The following is a 20,872-nucleotide window of genomic DNA, read 5'->3' as shown; positions in this document are numbered from 1 at the left end:
CACACTGAAAGGTATCATATCCTCCTTTGTATGGAACGGTAGGCCCCCACGCTTAGCCATTTCCACCTTGCAGTTTCCCATTACTCAGGGAGGCCTATCTCTACCCGACTTTCAGGTATATTTCTGGGCGGCGGTACTGGTAACAGGTGGTGGTTCTCTCATCCCAAAGATAACCCAGCGATAACCCCGGAAGCGGCCATTATGGGGTCATACTCTACCCTCAGTAACCTGGTGTTCAGGGGACCAAGATCCCACCCCGGCATCACAGAACTAATGCGCACCACAATTTCGTTTTGTCACAGGACTAGAGCGCAATCCAGCTCCCCCGAGACGTTCTCCCCACACATCCCCCTATGGGGCAACCCCAACCTCCCGCACCTGAACAAAGTTCCTAATCCCCAGATCTGGGAAGGGGATAGTGAACCTTAAGCACATCGTCACTGGCGGTAAATTGCAATCATTTCCCGACCTAAAAGATGCTTATCAACTGTCGGGTTGGATGTTGTTTCGCTACTACCAACTCCGCCACGCATATAAAAAAAGCAGTTCCCACCTTCACTTACCCTTGAATCAGACTCTGTGGAAGGTCTACTCATTGCCAAAATTATAGATAAGCCTTTATCTTCCCTGTACTTCCATCTGTCCATAGCCCCCACAAAAAAACCTTAGACAAATGGAGGGCGGACATTCCTGACCTGACAAAGGAGGACTGGGATGCTTGTCTATCCTCCTTTGTAACCAACATGATCTCAGCCAGGGACCATTTCATGCAAGTCAAGTTCCTCCATAGGGCCTACTACACCCCAAAAGGACTCACACTCATGAATGAAAGTCCCCAGTGACTTGCCCTAGATAAGACCTGCAGGCTGCCTCCTTCTTCCACGTGATTTGGTCCTGCCCATGCCTCAGGGCTTATTGGTCAGGGGTTGTGGACAGCCTCGGCTGGATCACTTCCCTGACTTTGGGATCTGACCCTAGGTTGATGCGGCTTAATATATTCAATGCCAATGTTCGGGGCAGGCACACTAGACTGTTCGTAAAGAGATATTCCTCCACTGGACGCTGCACGTCCTACAGTGTCTACATGGTGCATGGTTTTAAACTCAATGTTACTACTATATAAGATTACCTATATCAATCGAAACTGCCCTGGCAAGTTTTATAAAATATGGTCGGGATGGATAGATGCTTGGGGAGCACAGATTATGGACGATGCTCAGATCATTGATGTTGCAGCTGTACCACAATAATGAATCACTGGTTTGTTCTCCGGAATGCTATTAATCACCTACTGTATGCAACCTACCCATTCAAAACGAGGTCTCTACTCCCCCCCCCCCCCCCCCTCGACCTCCTTTGGCAATTATGCTGGAATGTATAGCTACTAAACCACTATCCATTATAATATAAGGGTTCTGCTACCATCTCTCCTATGGATATCAACAAGACAGTTTTTTGTGTCAATCTATACAAAAATGCTAATGTGACTCACTGTGTATATTCATCGCTTGTACTGTATGGATTTGAATAATAAACATTTTTCTTGTTAAAAAAAAAAAAAAAATTCACACATCAAACCAGAAAAAAAAAAAAAAAAAAAAAGGAGTTCTGTCAGCAGAGAAAGACAGTTCCATTACCTACGGGCACAAGTGAAAAAAACTGAGGCAATGCAGGAAGGGGGAAGGGTTATTGCTAGCTGGTGCCAAATCTTTGCTACTTTCTTCATACACTAAGACTAAGTCGTTGTCTAAGGTAAATTGTGTGTTCACAATTTATTCAACTGTTATGCTGATCGCAATTAAATAGCTTAGAGGTAAAAGGAAATGTCTAACTTGATACGCTCTGCCTCATTGTATTCCTAATGTATCTGCTAATGCAAGTAGCTCTACGCGTATTCATAATCTCATGTATGTATGATCTGCTGAACGCTTCATTTATCTCTTGTCAATTTTGACTTTCTCAGGTGGCTGTAATTTCGATTTGCAAAATTGAAAATAAAGAAGTTTATTAAAAAAAAAATCTTCGCCATTTGTCAGTGTTCAATCATCCAGGGATGCAGCATAACCCAACAAGCTAAGAATTAACTCTCCTGTACGATTAGAGAATGTACCTTTTGTCTGCAATTCCTCCTTAAAAAAAAAAAAAAAAAAAAGAAGAAGAAGAGCAGTGCACTAACTGGGAAGTAAATGTGCCTAAGGCTTTATAGCTGTATATCTGCAATGTCAATCTAAGGCACTGCTGCTCCTGACTGCTAGTCTCAGAAGATTTGTAGTAAGACTTGATAATGTCACTAATGTGTTGCTCATTGCTCTTTTACAGAGGCTCTGACATGGGAATGGAAAGTCCTGTGTTTACAAGGATGTCCCCCCTCCACATAAAGATACAATGCAAAACAATGCATGGTGTTTCAAGAAGTTGAAAATATCAGCTGAAGGGGACCACTGACTAGTCCTTTGCACTCTCTGCCTGCCTTTTTTTTTGGGCACAGCTTCCAGACTTCAGTTCCTCTTTAAATGGAACATCTCCAAGGGCTCATGTACACTTGAGGTCGAGGAATGGTAAAAATAGGTGGCGGAGCCACGATTTACCACTCCCTTAAAGTGGTTTTAAACCCCAGTCATGAAATCTGAACACCTAAATCAGTCTGTCTTTCTCCAAAGCTCTAAGTTTCGTTTCTCTCTGGTGCGTCAATCTTCATATCAGGAGTCACTTCTGAGAAGTTTTTCAGACACATGAGATAAAATTTGTGTCGGCAAGGAGAGCTCAGCACACAGCTTGTCTATTCAGAATACGGTTCTGTTTTGTGTGGAGGGGGGTGTTCCTTTCCTCCAATCAGCTCTCACACAGTGGCTTAGACCTCTGACTGCAGCTCTCCACCCCCTCTCCTCGGATACTGAAAAATGCAGAAAGATTTAATCTAAAGTCAACACCTTTCAAGGGGTGTAGAAAAGAAAAGACTGCAGATAAACAAATAAAACCTATGTAGGCAGATTTGTTTCATCTCTGTGCATCATCTGAGGCTATTCATTTCACTGGGTATATGAGAGGGTTTACAAACACTTTAAGCTGCAAAGGTTGGACAGGGAAGTACACATCATGCTGCAGGATAGATGCCTTGCTTCAAGTCAATAGGGACACACTGCAGCTGTGTGCAATGCATGTGGTTGTGAAGTGTTCAAGGCTCTACAGGGTTAAAACAGGCAATGAGAAGGCCACATAACACCTCCTCATCGCACATAAAACACCTCTGAAAGCACTCCATTTCAGTTAGCTTTTCAGAGGGGTGACAAGGTCTTCTACAAGTGTAAAACTTACAGTCACATAGGCAGATAAAGGATTTCATAAGAAGCCCAGCAACCTCTGCAAACAGTCATGGAAAGCCTATACTACATCTAATAAAGGACTTCTATAAAAATTACAAAATCACAAATAGTGGCCAAGCTTAAAAAATAATCAAAATACATATGCACAGTGATCAGTAAAGTCATAGAGTAAGTAGAAATTTAGTACTGACTGCATAACAGATATGGTGTGGGGGGGAGGGGGGGCGGGGGGTGAAGTAGAGTAATATCCTATTGAACTAGGCAGGACTTCAGTGATGCAGGTTTTCTGGAGACAAGTTACAACAAAAGAACAGATATTTGCCCATTGGTTCTGACCTCTATGACCCGTGCAATAGGGTAGCATACATAGAGTTCAGCCTTATGAGCTCCTATCTGACTTGTCTGTCTAACAATTGTAGAACTTGCATTTATATACCTTTTACAAGCCTCATCAGAGCCATCTCTCCTAGATACAATTGGTTGCTAAAATCTACGTCAATGTAACTATCCATAAATCTGACACCTGTTCTACAACCAGACAAAACTTATTAATTCCCAGAATTCCTATATGTTCATTAAAGTGGTTTATAACTGTTTTTGTCCAATTAAAAACACCTGTGTAGAGACAGTATGGCACCCAGCTGTGTTAAATCAACCCTCCTCGTCCTGATAAGACTTAGGGCTCTTTCACACGGGACGGATCCATGATGATCTGCCCCGTGAACATCCGCTGAGCAGGAAGATGACAGGTCCGATAACGGATGGAAAAGTAGGTTTTTCCTCCGCTACACTTTTTCGGATCGGAGCGGGTCGGATGTCAGTGGACATGTCACCGCTGACATCCGATGCTCCATAGAGATCTATGGAGGGTCCGTCCAGGTCGGCCTAAAAAATTGACAGGCGGACCTGAACGGATCGTTCGTCTGAAAGAGGCCTTATCCTTGAAGTTGGTTAACAGATTTACAACTTTGGGAGAATTAACTTTCAATAACCCCACCTCATGTGTTATATGTCTCACAGTTTTTCACTATACAATTCTATGTGCATGTATACATATATGGGCTTTACAAAAAAGTACTGTATCATCTACATAAAATTATCATCTATTACAAAGCCAATTACTTTATTCAATATTGGCTAATTATTAATATATACATACATATCAGTATTTCCTTATTCAATGTATTTTAACAGTTTTAATGAGGGCACAAGCAGACCTTTGTTTGACCCTGTCAAACTTAATTTAATGTACTGTACACAACTTTCCCATATTCCACATAATTTTTTCTAAACCACCTGTATAAGATGTTCTTATGTTATCAAGCTGTAGATCAACTGCTGTCAAGTTTTTCTTTTCTAATTAGCGCTTACTTAAAAACTAAAAATGAATTATCCTAATGAACTTTCACCCAGTAAACTATCTATAAAAAAAATATCAGAAAGAAGCAGAGGAGGTCATCTAAAGTTCAAACATTTAAAATGAAGAATTTCTAAATCTATGGAAAAAACAAACATAGTATAATAATAAAGATCAGGGCTTTTTTTTCAGCGGGAACGCAGTTACGGCACCTCTTGGACTGACTGTATGTAATGGCAAGGGGTGCTGGGGTGTGCTGCAGGGTATTAATGCTCACTGCTGGGGATCTATTTTTGCAAGGGGGTCTATTGTTGCTGGTGGGGGACCTATTGTTGCTGGGGGGGTCAATTGTTGCTGAAAGAGATCTACTGTTAGGGGAGGGGTCTATTGTTGATGGCAGCCAGACAGACTATTAATGCTGGCTGTGCGGAGATTTGTTGACGCTGCTGGGAGTCTATTGTTGCTGGCGGGGAAATTTATTTGTGGTTAGTCCATTGTTGTTAGGGGGGTCTATTGTTGCTGCCTGCAGGGGATCTATTTTACTGCTTTTCTTGATATCATTACCAAATTACATCCAAATTACTTAGCACCTCAAAATTATACTTGGTTCTATATTGTCTAAAAGGGATGGTACTGGGAGGTGGGTAGGGTGCGGAGAAAAGGGGTGACTCGGAAAGGGGGAGTTCCTGCACCTATTGTCTGAGAAAAAAAGCCCTGATCAAGATTAATAACTATTTCTTTACTTATTGAATAATATTGAGAAGACCACTACTAAATAATAACAACAACAACATGAATAATAATAACATTATTAATAAAAATATGCACATTAATATGAACATAAAATATATATTGGTTAATATGAAAATTCTACTACAGGAACTAGCGCTTTACTACTGCGAGTCTGTAGGATAGTGTGCAACAATTTTCACACTAATAACTTTGTGTTCACTATGATAAAAAGGTCCTTCTAAATTAATGAATAAACATACTAGCCATTTCACTTATTTTACACATATACAGTAGCTCATGCAACAAAACAGTGAATATTGAACAGGAATGCATAGCATCCAGTCTTCACTTTCAGATTATATATGACATCAGAATGGCTCCTATACACTACTCCACTTGCAAATCACACTAGGATCTTGACCAATAATTCAATAACTCACCTTTTGAATTTTTCTTTGTAGCCCCTGCAGTGACAGTGTCACTCTCTATCAACAGGACTGATTCATCTTCATCCTCCTCTTCTTCTGATTCCTCCAACTCTCCCCATGCATTTCCAGCGCCCTCTCCAATCTGAGCAGTGCCAGCAGCCCAAACAACCGGTTTTCCATTGCTGGATGAAAAAAGCTAAGTATAACTCTCTCTGAAATAAATGCTTCAAGTAGAGTTGGGTTGAGGGAGTTTGATCCCAAGGCAAGTCTTTGCTACTTTCCTGGATCCCAGCAAGAAGATCTCTCAACCCTGGCATTATTGTGACAGGCAGAGGTCAATTCCCCTTTGAAATTTGAGAAATCTGGAGCCCTCAATCCACTTTTCAGTGGATGATTGTTGCTTACATTACACAGTACCGTGGGAATGTTCAGTTTATTCTGCACCCATACCTACAAATTACCCTATTCCACCCCAGGATGGAAGAAAAAGAAAAATATCAAAGCCCCAAATCATTATCTAAATTCAGTCAAGTGTGAAACCTAGGTCTTCTATCTTCTAGACTGCAGACTGGAAGGGCCCTTTTTTTCTTGTCCACATCATCACCTAGCCGAGTTGGACACACTATGAGCTGTCCAATGGCATGGTCCTCTCAGGCTCCCAGACTCTTGCAGTATGAGCATATCACAAAGAGGAGTGGCACAAGACTGGTCACCGGGGGGGGGGGGGGGGGGGTGGAATGGTCAGGTCTCCAGCACTGGGTCAACAGTCTTCATTCCCATAGGGGGAATCAGAGGGTCACATGATGGTGGACTCAGCAAATTTAATGGGCCTGCATTTCACAGCCAATTACAACTGTGGTGAAGGGCTTTTCGATATTTCTGCATAACAGTGCATAAAGCATAAGTCAGTGACTGAAGGAGAATTTGGACACATCAATGACTTCTAAAAAACACATTTATTTAGTAGCATGCAAGACCACTAAGCACATCATTACTCTTTAAATTTCTTTTTTGGAAGCAGCAGCATAGCTGCAGTTAGACCATATCACTCTTTATAACTGGATCGTTTAGTGACAAGTCCCCTTTATCCTACTTATTTTTTAAGAGTATATATGTCCAAATGACATATTTGTTACAAAGGATACACATCTGATGGAGGCTCCGATTTACAAATGATCTCTTCAGCTTTGTTCTCTACATCTTTAGTATCTACAGGGATTTTTTCCACCTTTAGAGCAGTTATTTTCTGATCTGGAAGAGACTCCGCAAAGCCAAATTTACCTCCTTCCTTTCTGTAAAAAAAGACATAAAAACCATAAGGAACGACATGCACACCACCCTTCAGGTTTTATCATCTCCACAGCGAGTCTTGGCTCACCTGGCCTTTCGGTCATTCTCCAGGGCTTTCTGAATCAGTTCCGTAATCTCAGCCACCTTAACGCCAGTTATTTTGCTGCACCTCAGAACCTGTTTGAGAAACAGTATGACACTAAAAGCACTGACATGAGATGACGGCATGTGACTGGTATGGCCATTTGGTAACCTGATGTGCAGAGGTGCCTGCACGCCATGCCATCGTATTCACATTTATGTGACAAGATGCACACAAGTAAAACCATCACCATCTGCATTACAAATAGTACCTACTTCTTGTGCCCTTTTATACAGGTTGCAATGAGGTAGTATTATAGTTGGGCACCCAAAATTCAAGGATATTTTTTTCAGTATGAAAAATAACATGTAACAAAGCATGAGAGCCTCAACCTCCTCTCAGCTTTTTGCTTGACAGACACATGCTTCTTTTAAGCCCTCACCCTGTAAGGGCACATATGCCCTTCTGTGTAACTGCACTCCTCCCATGCAACCATACATACAGCCCAGTTCATCTGCCCTATCCTATAAGCCACACATACAGCAATGCCCTGCCTTGTATAAGTACACATATATGGCCCTCCATGCCCCTGCGTAAAAGCAAATACAGACCCCTTTCTTCGATGCGCTCTTGTATATAAGCACACATACTGTATATCATTGCTGTAGATACACAAATACATGCCCTTACATCCAGTGTAAACACACACACACACACACACCTTCCCACGTTCCCAAGAAAATCCACACATATGTATCAACCACTTTCCTTTGTGAAAACGTACACATATATGGGCCCCTTCTTCTTCATGAAAAAGCAAACATTTGGCCGTCTTTCTCCTCATGTCCCCAGTGTACAAGCAGACACAAAATGGGCACCTGCCTCCCCATGTAAAAGCACGCATTTATAGGCCCCTTCCCCCAATGCTCTTGTGTAAAAGCACACACATGGGCCCCTTCTTGCCAATTCCCCCATGTGTAATCCCACATATATGGGTCCTTTTCTCTCCATGCCACTATGTAAAAAGCACACACACATGGGCCCCTTTCTCCCCATGCCCCTGTTTAAGAGCACATATATGAGCCTTTTCCTCATGCAATAGTACATATACAGGTCCCTTCCCCCAATAGAGATAGAGCACCCTTTCCCCCCCCATGCTCCTGCATAACACCACATGTACAAGCCCCTTCCACCCTATAAAAAAAAAAAAACAAAAAGAAGAAGAAGCACATATAGGTCACTTCCTCCCCATACCCCAATATCAAAGCACGTATATTGATTATGCCTCCTTATGCCCTCACATAGAAGCACACATGGTCACCTTCCTCCCCATATAAAAGCACATATGATATACATCTCCCTCTTCCCCCATGTAAAATAACACATATATATAGGTCTTTGCACATTTGTCGAGGGGAAGAGCTAATATATGTTTTAAGTCTTCTATCTTGCATAGATTTAAAATACTGTAGATACAATATATAGCCAAGCCTGACCACACCATTTACCAACCACTATTTAATTTTCCCACAGCCAGCATCTCTAATAGCTCCAGGAAACCACAAGGATTAGGATGATTTACATTACATAGCCCAACAAGAAAATGGTGTTCAGCAGCTTTATACCAGAATTTGGAAATCTGCTCGTTATTAAAACTAGTATCTGCTGACCGCTGGTGCAATGCTTTACAGGTTCCTGCAACAAAAAATAATAAATGCACATTTTTTTTTACCTGCAAAAAATGTGCATTTTTTGGGGGGAAAAAGGTGAACTTGTCCTTCAAATCAACCAGCCTACTGAAGGATGTGAGACCACTGAACATATAGGTATCACCTGTTCTTTTAGCAGCATGATTCCCCCACTTGATTGGATAGTACAAATCTCTCTGTGCTTGTTCATTGCGATCACTAGAAGGCCATCCATGACCCGTTCCTCACGTTCACTGGGATCCACCAATAAATATGTGCTATATGCAAAATTAAAAATGAAAGGGAACTGAAATATCTTTACATATTTAGCCAACATAACTACAAATATTTGCAATGTATAGAAAAACTTCAATAGCTCAGGGAACTTATGACCCAGTTTTACAGGAAAAAAAAAAAAAAAAAAAAGAAATAAAGAAGGAGGAGGAAGCGAGACCATTCCTAAAATATTTATGCATACTTGGCAATAAATCACCATATATAAACAGTAGGTACCGTTGCTGATATATATATTGTGGCAGGGCGAGCTTGTGCCACTACTGTTTAATATGGCGGTCTGGGCCAGCTTTTCTTGGAAGCAGCCACACTAATGATGCAAGTGTGTGCTGCATTCATCTTAAAGCCAAGGGCCCTACCGGGGGTCAGTGATTGCAAGGGAGCCGTGAGAGGTGCCCAAGACAGAACAAATTGAGGCACATGCCTGTGAGGGAGTCTGGGACAGATGGAGCAGCTGGGACACTCCAGAAAAGACACGAGCACTGGATGTGTTTGATGATTTGATCATCTCAGCTATAACTAAACCAAGCATATTTATAAACAAATTAAAACGGCTGTACACCCCCCTTGGTCGTTTTTACCTACAGGTAAGCCTATAATAAGGCTTACCTGTAGGTAAAATGAATATCTCCTAAACCTGCACAGTTTAGGAGATATTCACCCTACATGCAGCCGCTGACGTTCGGCGGATTGTGCTGGAACTTCAGAGCTCCCATGCACAAGCAACGGAGCCCGCAAACCTGGAAGAAACGCAGAGGGAACATGTCAGCCCCCTCAGTGGTGACCGAAGCGCTGCGGGGGCTTTGTTCTAAGGTAAGCATTTCATAATGTGCTAGTATGTGATATGCATACTAGCACATTATGCTATGGTCTTGCAGGGTTTTTTTTTTCAGCGGTTTACTACTGCTTTAAAAGAGAACTCCACAGGACATTGCATACTCCACATCATGGGCTACATTTTATGAATAGGGCATAAAACTGTAGTGTGGTATGGAGTAGCTTTGTGGAGTATAACAAAGAGTGGATAGGGGCATCTTCTCTCCTATAAGTGGTTTATTACACTTTATAAACACCAAGGCATAGGTTAAAGAGCCATGTCAAATTACTATTGGAACATAGTTTGCAGAGAACCACAAAAGCACACACTTTTTAAATCAGAAACAAAGTTTTAAGCTGGCCTAATAAAAGAGAACATACAATGATGTATTTTCTAGTCTTCTATTTCTTACCCTTGCTGGAAAAAGGCAAAGCTGACACAAATGGGCATGTGATGGATGCTCAGTGGAACAGGTTCCCGTTCTTCTAGGGAATACTAATCAAAATAAGGAAAAAAAAAAACATGATTTTAAGTATACATAGAAAATAGCTTAAATAGAACCCAACCATGGATTAAGCTCATCCAAAAAGTTATTTCTAAAACAAACCTGCACTTTACCCATGAAGGGCAAAGCAAAAGGATTAAATTAACGCTGAGCCCAAGAGTAGCACATACTTGCCTTCCTTCTACACCCCCAGAAGGGGCAAGGAAGGAAGACCCTCTGTAAGCTCCATGTAACTCTAGTCATTGGATCACACAGGGCTAGGAAAGGTCTCCCCACCCCTATGTTAACAGCACTGCTGCCTTAACCAAGCACATAGGAGGAAGGGAATTGGTTGCATGTTTCCTCATACACACGGGTACTGGTTACTTTATTTCTCATGTGGGGGGGTGAAGAAAATATGAATACGTGCTGCAAAGGAGGGAGGCATTAAAATAAAACTCACTGCTTTGCCCAGTTTACGTTTTCTGACTACAGAGCCATGAATCAGCAGAGCAAAAGTAAAAAAAACAAATAAATCTCTCAAAATATTCTTAAATAGTTATAATTTTATAACAAAAGTATTTGCATAAGACCAGCCATGATCGGTTCTCTGAGTTTAAGCAAATGTAAACATTTGATTTATGCACAATGATTTTGCACATAGCCCCAATCCTCCTCTTCTGGGGTCCCCCGCCAATGATTCTGGCTCCTTCTGCCTTCAGAGTGCTTCCAATCCTGAGCTGCACTGTGTGCGTCTATTGACACACACAATGTGGCTCGGCCCCCCGCTCTCACCTCATAGGCTGTGATAGACACCAACTGCTGCCATCTAAGTCCTATGAGGAAGGACAGAGAAAGAGCCACTGCTCTGAGGGGGGGGGGGGGGGGGGGGGGGGTGATTATACATACTAGCAGATTAACATACACTAACAAATTGAAGTCAAACCCCAGCTTACACTTTATAATCAGTTAAAGCAGCTTTGCTTTTGGGATACATTTTTTTCATAAATAAAAGCTCATCATTGTAAGCACCCTTGTCAGTGGTAAATAGTTTGTCTCATTCCTGTAAACTGATACGTCTGGAACAGAGCTTGTTCTGTTGAAAAATAACACTTACTGGCCACATCACCAATAAAAATAGAAGAAAGGGCGCCTAAAAAAGAAAAAACTAATGCAGACATCACATCTAAGAATTAGTAAGCTGCAATATATTAAACGTTTGAGTTTGATACCACTTTAAATATAAAAAAATAGGTGAATTGAAAAGCAACAGCAGGAAAGAGACACTCCTACTGGCTGGGCAGATTCAGAAACTCAAGTGCTGATATTTCATACTGAGATTTTGTAAGAAATCACTAAACAGTATGCAGCAATCTGTGTCTAATGCAACGTGTGGATTTGCCTTCAAGACAGAATTGTGTTTACATATACGATATAACACACACACACACACACACACACACACACACACACAGTAAAATTGTACAGTACAAATGTGAAACCCACCACAGTGACCTCTTCTCCTTGAACAGATACGTCTGGCCTTCGGAAGTGACATAGTGCTGCAATAGCTGCTATGCTTGCTGCATCAATTATGTTACCTTCATGATTTAGTAGGTGTAAATCAACACGAACCTGCCACACCTGCAGTAGAAAGGAGTGTGCAAAGCAAGAAACTTTTAAAACAAAAACAGGTTTTCTGCTTTCCAAAAGTATTTTTTTTTTAAGCCACTCTTTTCGTTCACTAGTCACTAGAACACTTCTCTGATACCACCTATAAATCTCATCAATCTGACAGCATGCAATAATAGGTGCCTGTATCCTAAGACTTAACAAAATGGCGCTTATACAAATATTCATATTTTCTTTTTTTATGCCTGTAAAAGCCCCTCTATATTAGCCTATGTGGCCATGCAGATGTTTTTTTTTTTTTTTAAAGAGTGCTTACAGGCAGAAGAAAAAAAAAAAATGCACCAAAAAGGCACCTTCTGAGGAGGAGCTTTTGAGCAGAAACAAAAAAAAAAAAAAAAACAAACAAACACACACATGCATAAGCATGTAAATGTATTCCAATGGCCAGGATAAATATATATTCTGGCCAGTAGAATGCATTAGCGCTCAAGCGCCATACGCCCATAAAACATGCATACATTACAGACATTTTTTTCTGACAAATTCTGGCAGAGAACAATGCTACCTATTTTCATAAGCCTGTTCGCACAAGTCCTTTATAAAAGCACCAAACAACCTGTCATCTTCCTCATGCATCTGGACAATATATTTGGGCACAAGTTGCAAATGTATCTTTTCTACCAGTAAGAAAAAACAAATGATCCTTAATTTGTTGGGAATTTTTCAGGCACAATTAACCACTTGCTGACCGCCCACAGTATGTTTACTGTGGACAGCCGACACGGGCAGTCTGGATTACGTACATATTAGTCATCCAGCCCGTTTCAGGTTAGGGGCATGCAGCATGCCGCTCCCACGGCTTCTGTGTCCCCTGGAAACAGCAGATCGCGGATCCCAGTACCTGGCTGCCAAAGGCAAAGCTGTGGGCCAATCACAGCATCACTCAGCTGTTACGAATTTATGAATGCATTTCATTCATAACAGCTGTGTTTCTGATTGAGTGATGCTGTGATTGGCCCACAGCTATCACATGGCACTTGAGCAAATCACAGCACCCTGTAATATGCGATTAGCTGTATCCAAATCACAGATCACTAGTAAATCACAGCTGTTATGAGTGTAACCCATTCATGACAGCTGAAAACATTGCAGTTACAATGATCATCATAAAAATATATCTAGTCACTGGAATACATTTTTTTTTGTTAAACATACTGTCACACCAGTCAGTATCTCAGATCACCGCCACATCAGTCATATGATAAAGCTGTCCTGCACTGGTGACAGTATGTAAAAGAAATAAATAAATACATTTTCCAAAAAACTGTGACAAAAAAAAATTGCAACTTCAAAAAACCAACTCACCATGCCTCCCCGGCATTTTAAAGGCCTCAAGAAATTAGATAGGCCATCAGTACTCATTTTTATAATATATATATATATATATATATATATATATATATATATATATATATATATATATATATATATATATATATATAATTTTTTTTTTTTTATTACACACCATAGTTTGTAGACGCTATAACTTTCACACAAACCAATCAATATACACTTATTGGGATTTTATTTTTTCTAACAAAGTCAGGTAGAATACATTTTGGCCTAAATGTTTGAAGAAATTAGATTTTACTAGATATGTTTAATAACAGAAAGTAGAAAATAGTTTTTTCAAAATGTTCAATCTTGGTTCATTTATAAAAAAAAAAAAAAAACAAACAAAAAAAATTTTTTTTTTAAACCACGAATAGAAAAAATATACAAAAAAAAAAAAAAAACGCGCTAAAGCATGTGAAATACATAAACATATAAAGTTTGAGATTGGGGGAATAAACCCAAAAACATATATAATATGGATAAAAAGCAGCAACTCTAAAATTATATGACACCCATAAATCACTAAGACCGGTCTTAAGGCTTACCTTTTGCTGCATTCATGTAAGTGTAATTTTAAAAGCGAATCATTAAACTCATAAGGTTTAACACTATCGGAGTTTTCTATTTTTGTTACACGGTCCACTTCTTATTGGTTTGGTTTCAACCATGTGATGATCCGAAGACTTAAGCAGACCAGGTTTGATGCCGAGTACGAGTCACAGCGGTTCTAGCTTGCTATGATCCTCTGTGGTGAGGGATCATGGCCTTCTGGTAAGGAGATACCCCTTCCATTTTTCGGTGGTGGATCACATTTTTTCACGGAGTGGATCAGGATTGTTTTTTATGGACTTTACTGTTCGGTTTCCAGCACGAGTGGTTATTATTAGGTGCCACTATTCACAGAGACTTGTCACCAATATTATACGAGTAATTTTTACAGTATCAAGCTTTTCATATATGTGATTTTATTATACATGGTTTTCAGATTTCACTATTGTGTGTGATTTACACATTTCACCAGTTTTTGCTGTCTTTATAGCGCGACTCTTGTGTTTTTCTCAATAAACCACGAATACCCCTGAAAAAAATCTCTATTTGTGTGAAAAAAAAAATATATATTATATAAAAATTTAGTTTGGGTAGAGTGTTGCATGACGATGCAATTGCCAGTTACAGGAATAGCAAAAAATGGCCTGGTCATGAAAGGAGGAAAACCTTCCAGAGGTCAAGTGGTTAAAGATAAACAGGCTCAACTAAAATCAAAAAATGGGGCTTGTTGCCAGAAACGTTAGGGATATATGGTATTATCCGATGTCCATAAAAACGAGTAGAAAACCTCACAGCTAGTATTTAAGAGCGAAGTATGGGATTTTTAAAAAAATTTTAGATTAATGCTTACCTATGTGGATGGAGCATCAGACCGATGCTGCAGCTGCCCCCCGCCGTCTCTGCACTGAGAACCGAGCCACCGAACATTGCAGGTGGCTCGTTTTTCACAGATCCGAGAGAAGAGCTGCTGACTGTCAGTCAGCATCTCTCCTCTCTGCTTCTCCACGCTCATTGGAGCTCTGAGCTGTGGAGGGGCGGGGAGCGTCCCTCTTTAGCAGCTCGCTGAGTCTGCCATCAATGAAGGCAGCTAGCAGATCCAGACTTGGAAGTCGGGATGATGAGCTGCCTCGACTGATGCCTCGGACTTCAGACCGCTCTCCGCTGAAAACGGGTCACAGGAGTGCAAAATTAATTTCACTCCTGTGACCCAGAGAAGAAGCCCAGCCTAAAAAACTCAGGCTGGACTTCCTCTTTAAGCTTTTTTTCTGGCATTGGTTTGCCCACACACATTACCACTACTATAGAACAAATACATACTAGTACTTGTAACAATCCACTCACCTTCTCTCCTGCCTGAACACAAAGTGACTCAGTGTCAATACACTTGGAATTTCTGAGACACCGTTCCAGCAGTCTGTTAAGTCTCACCACAATTTCTGATGGTCTAAAATATCAAAAGTTAGTTTAAGCCAACCATACATTGCCAAAGGCTCCTTTAAAGTAAACATGCGCTTTGCCCAAGCAGGCCAAAGAAATAGTAATTTAAATTACTACCTTATCCAGTAGGACATATTCACCTTTGCTTCCCTCTCCTGCACACAATGACAATATGAGACGAATGATCGTCCATATTGTTTTGCATGCTAGTCTCCTATCGAAAGCCAATTGGTAACTAAAGTTACCCAAATACTCGTACAACAAAATACAACTTCGGAAGTTATGTAATGAATTGTAATTTTTCATTTCCAAGCATGCATGGTGGTCTTGGTCACACAATTTTTTCCCTAGAAATACTATACTAATTACACAAAAACCATTCGCTCTGGTATCGTACGAGAAACATTTTCATGCTTGTCCCTTCAAATAATGTCACATGAACTGTCGAGGATCTCTCCAAAAGAGGTATTTTTCATTTGATTTCGTCATTGTGTGTACAAGGCATTTTCATGGGATTACAATATTGTAAATTAAATAAATGATTGCATCATAGTTCTCAGCAGACCTTTAATGCCCCCAGAAGTAATCTGCTGGATTAAAACATTTTTACTGTCTACTGTTGTTATCTACTGATTCAGTAGACATAAACCAGTATTATACTATTGAGTACAATCCAGAGATCACCTGACACAAAAAACAAGAAATGTGCATGTTTGGAAATGTGCAATTGGATACATTTGGCCAACTTTATAACAATTCTGATTCATGCCCCTCCATTAACTACTTACATTGTACCTAGTACATCTTATAAAAGTTTTCTGTTGTCAGAATGTGTAGATGCTATTGCGTTATCTATAGCATCTTCACATCCTCTTCCACCCCAATTTCTGTACATGCTTAAATGGGAGCAATAGCTGGATGAGGATTGGGAAATAAAAGAATGGGTCAATGTTTTCACCCAACTTTAACTATTTTTTCTAATTGAATCTTATGGGAAAAATTTGAAAATCTCAGGCGATTTCCAAAATATTCATCAACACCTCCCTGATTAAAGCAAACTACAAAATCTTCATGAGGTGGTATGATGCCTACAAGAATAGCAGCCTTTGTTAAAAATGCTTCCCCCAATCTTATAGAGGGTGTAGAAAGGTTTGCACAGTACTTCACATGTGGTGAACCCTTTCAAAAGGCCAAAAGATTCTGGATTAGTATCTAGAACTTTATTAAAGTGATTGTAAAGTCTAATTTTTTTCCTGTATAAAAATAACAAACATGCTATACTTACCAGCTCTGTTGCATTGGATTTACATAGAGCAGCCCTGATCCTCCTCTTCTCGGGTGCCTCTTCTGTGATCCTGGCCCTCCCTCCTGTTGAGTGCCCCCACAGCATGCAGCTTGCTATGGGGCACCTGAGCCGAGTCACAGCTCCCTGCATCCATTTAAACACGGAGCCCCTGACCTGCCCCCTCTCTCTCCTGATTGGCTAGCTGACTTAGTGACAGCAGCGGGAGCCAATGGCACTGTTGCTGTGTCTCAGCCAATCAGGAAGGAGAATATTGGACGTCTGAGACATTTGTGGACATCGCTGGACAAAGAAGGACCTCAGGTAAAAAGTAGGGGGCTCATGCACACAGAAGACTTTTTATCTTAAAGTGGAGTTCGACCCAAAAATGGAACTTCCACTTTTTGGATCCCCCCCCCCTCCGGTGTCACATTTGGCACCTTTCAGGGGGAAGGAGGGAGCAGATACCTGTCTAATACAGGTATTTGCTCCAACTTCCTAGCATAAATAACCGCGGAGCTTGCGGTGACCTACACCACTTCAGGCGCCTACTCTGTCCACCTCCACCGCTGTATTCTGTGAGACACAGAACACAGCAGGGACCAGCAGGGAGAGGACGCGCAGCGCGACTCGCACATGCGCAGTAGGGAACCAGGACGTGAAGCTGCACGGCTTAACTTCCTTATTCCCTTACCGAGGATGGCGGCGGCAGCAACTGAGAGCCGAAGGACTGATCGGCTTCGGCTGTCATCACAGGCTCCCTGGACAGGCAAGTGTCCATATATTAAAAGTCAGCTGCAGTATTTGTAGCTGCTGGCTTTTAATATATCTTTTTTTCAGCAAACCTCCGCTTTAATGCATTAAGATAAAATACCTTCTGCCTTTACAACCCCTTTAATTCCCTAACCTAATGTAAATTCCACCTAGAGGTCCGGTTTAGTAAATCCATCAGGAAATGTTCACAGACCTAGCAGAAAACTGTCTGCATATATATTTATAGAACAGCTAGGTCATGAAAATCTTCCATTATTAGCTTTAATCTAGTAAAAAAAAAAAAATAAAAAAAGAATTGCTCATGGATCTCACAATCGGTAATATCAAGCGATGAATGAACCACTTCCAGAGGGTCTAGGACTCATGGGGGAAATACCTCTCTGCAGACACCTAATAAAAGAGGTTCACTCCCTTCTTACTCCCATATTTCCCCCACTTTACCCAAACCTACTTATTTCTATATTAATCAGACTTTTCCTTGTTTACCCTAATGGAAAACAAACTACTTGGACATTTCCTCCACACATCTCAATAAGGCAACTTCTTAAAGTAATTGTAAACCCTCACATAATGTATATCCAGGGAAGTGACTATTCTCAGGTTATGCACAGAGATGAAATAAATCATTCTACATAAGTTGTGCTTGTTTATCTACAGTTTTCTCTACATCAGTTCAAAGTCCTGAAATTATAAAGCTTGCCTGAAAGTTCAGAAAAAAGGGGAGAATAGCTGAAATTACACTATTCAGAGCTTAGTAGAGAGCTCCGAGAGCTGATTGGAGCAAATACCCTTCTTCCCCTCCAACATAGATATTTTTTTATGACAGCAGTGCAGAACCGTAATATTTCCACTATGAAACAGATAGCTATTCAACATTTTTAACAAAACACATATTGGAAAAGAAGAGTCTCCCTTTATACAACTGACCAGACAGGGATGTACAAATACTCAGTTCATCTTATATTTGGTTTCTGAGAATCATTCTCTATCTGGTAAATGGCAACTTTAGGTCTGAAAATTCGGCATAATGACAAGCTCTGTCCTGTTCCAGTCTAAGCAAACAACTTTTTTTAAGCTATCACTTTGCCTAAAACAATGTATGAATGAGTTTTCAAATCACAAATATAACAGATTTGTATTACTTTACATAGTTTTGTTTGGATCAAGCTTGCCCAAAGAAACTATTTCCTTTACCAAGAGATGCCACTGCTGTCAGTGCTGTATAAACTGTATGTAACCTCACCTATATACAGTATACAACGTTGTGTTTTGGCAGCGGTATGGGAGCTTCCTGTCCCTAAAACAAAATCAAGTTGGGCTGAGCACTGCTCAGCCATTCAAGGGAAGTCTTGTATTTTTATAAATGGAATACAAAACTTCCCCTGAATGGCTGAACAGAAAATCATGACATCATTAACCCACCTCAGCCAATCAGAAGCTTTGTATTAGTTCATAAAAATACAAGACTTCCTGTGAATGGCTGAGCAAAATGAGACAGGAAATCCCCGTAACGCTGCTGAAACATAGCGCTGTATACGCTACATACAGGTCCTACAGCGCTGACAGCAGCCACATCCCTTAGTAAAGGAAATAGTTTGAGAAAGCTTGGCCCAAACAAACCATTTAATGTAACACAAAACCTGGAATTCGGGCTTTAAATAATTATGTCCTTTTACCATAGTTTAAAGTGGTTGTAAAGCTATAAGTTTTTTTTTTACCTTCATGCATTCTCTGCATCAAGGAAAAAAAAAAAAAAAAAAAAAAAAAAAAAAAAAACTGTTCTGCTCTTTCTCAGTCTCCCTCCTTATACTTACCCAAGTCTGATCTTGATTTAACAGCAGTTTCTCTCTCTCGTCATAGGCTCAGAGCTATTGGCTGCTGCTATCAATCACAGCCAGTGAGGAGAGAGTGGCAGCTGGGGCCGAGCCCCAGTCTGTGTGTCAATAGACAGCGTGCAGCTCGGGATCAAGCCTGCACGAGTGCTTCCACAGCAAGCAGCTTGCTATGATGGGCTCTCAGCAGGGGGGAAGGAGCCAGGAGCCCCTTCGACGGACCCAAGAAGAGGAGTCTGTGAAAAACCATTGCACACAGCAGGCAAGTATGACATGTTTGTTTAAAAAAAAAAAAACTGTCGTTTTAAAATCACTTTAAGATCAATAATGTGTATGGTTTTTCAAAAAGTGATTTTTTTTTAAACTTCAAGATTGTTTATATTAAACAGAGTAGGCTAGAAATATTTGAAATACAATGTGGAAATGAATATACAGTAAGATTTTACATTTTGACCACAGATAAACTAAACTTGTATTCAGTATACAGGATGAATGCACTGTTTTTACCTTCCTGGTTCAAATGCTGGAGATGCCATAGCTGTAAGTTCAAGGTTGAAAAAAAGAATTCCTTCAGTGGGGCGGTTCATCTTGGGAGCCACAAGCTCACAGGATACCTGTCCAAGAACTCTGAAGAAAATGTTATCATTTCATTGTATGGAAATAGCAGAATGACATTTGTTGTCTTTCATAATACTGTATTTTAAAAGTCACACCACTGAAAGATGCAATTAAAGAATAACTAAACCCAGCCCAATTAGTTTGTGTAGGTGGTGACTGCAATCATTTTCTTTTTCAAATTCAAAAAATTTTCAGCCCCGGGGGGCAGGGCAAAACATGTCGGACGCATGGCCTGGATGAATCTAGCCAAGGTGCCTGCTAACCACATGGGACGGGCTATCTCTCCCTATTTCAGCAGCATGCGTTGGGTGTGGATGAACCTTTTCTACAGTCTGCGCCCTCACTAGTCAGCAGCATCCAATTTAGCGGCTCTTGTCAGTCAGAATGGGGGGCCCCTAAGCATTTATCATGGGTCACAGTAAGCCAAAATACAGATTTTTAACTTACAATTATCTTCCTAGATCTTTGTTCCAATTGTGTTTGTAGCACAATTCGCTATGACCATGGGGTCCTGGATTAATTCCCACCTGGGCTAGTGCAGGTTTATAAGTTTTCCCTGCATTTGGTTTTCACCAGGAGCTTCAATTTCCACACATAATAACAGTAGGTGGGCTTGCTTCAAATTAAATTGGCCTTAAGGTGCATACAAGGTTTATACAATAATACATTACAAGCTCAGAGACTGATGTGTGTTGTTTTATATACTCTGCAAATGGCTCTAACATTTCCATGCTATATAAATGCAGGAAATAAAACCAACAAGACTGCAGCTGTCACTTACTTGAGGATTTAAAAAATAAATAAATAAATAAATAATTTGGTGGTACCCGGTCCCACTTCCTCATTTATCGCCTAGGT

At 40.5% G+C, this 20,872-nt stretch overlaps 1 protein-coding gene across 1 annotated transcript in view; it reads right to left on the bottom strand.

Annotated features, from left to right (window-relative positions):
• EXOSC9 (exosome component 9) overlaps positions 1-20,872 on the bottom strand; it is a 51,307-nt gene that overhangs the window by 16,672 nt on the left and 13,763 nt on the right. Inside the window, exons 3-10 of the mRNA XM_073603445.1 lie at positions 19,904-20,023; positions 15,413-15,515; positions 12,002-12,139; positions 10,424-10,506; positions 9,046-9,178; positions 7,219-7,307; positions 6,986-7,132; positions 5,853-6,022 (exon numbers count right to left, since the gene is read on the bottom strand). Of these exons, the coding sequence (XP_073459546.1) occupies positions 5,853-6,022; positions 6,986-7,132; positions 7,219-7,307; positions 9,046-9,178; positions 10,424-10,506; positions 12,002-12,139; positions 15,413-15,515; positions 19,904-20,023 (983 nt within the window). The remainder of the gene's footprint in view (positions 1-5,852; positions 6,023-6,985; positions 7,133-7,218; positions 7,308-9,045; positions 9,179-10,423; positions 10,507-12,001; positions 12,140-15,412; positions 15,516-19,903; positions 20,024-20,872) is intronic.

Source organism: Aquarana catesbeiana, linkage group LG01 (assembly GCF_042186555.1).
Source record: "Aquarana catesbeiana isolate 2022-GZ linkage group LG01, ASM4218655v1, whole genome shotgun sequence".
In the NCBI taxonomy this organism is placed as follows: domain Eukaryota; kingdom Metazoa; phylum Chordata; class Amphibia; order Anura; family Ranidae; genus Aquarana; species Aquarana catesbeiana.
The sequence above is the reverse complement of the archived record's forward strand: the minus strand, read 5'-3'. Positions and strand labels throughout refer to the sequence as shown.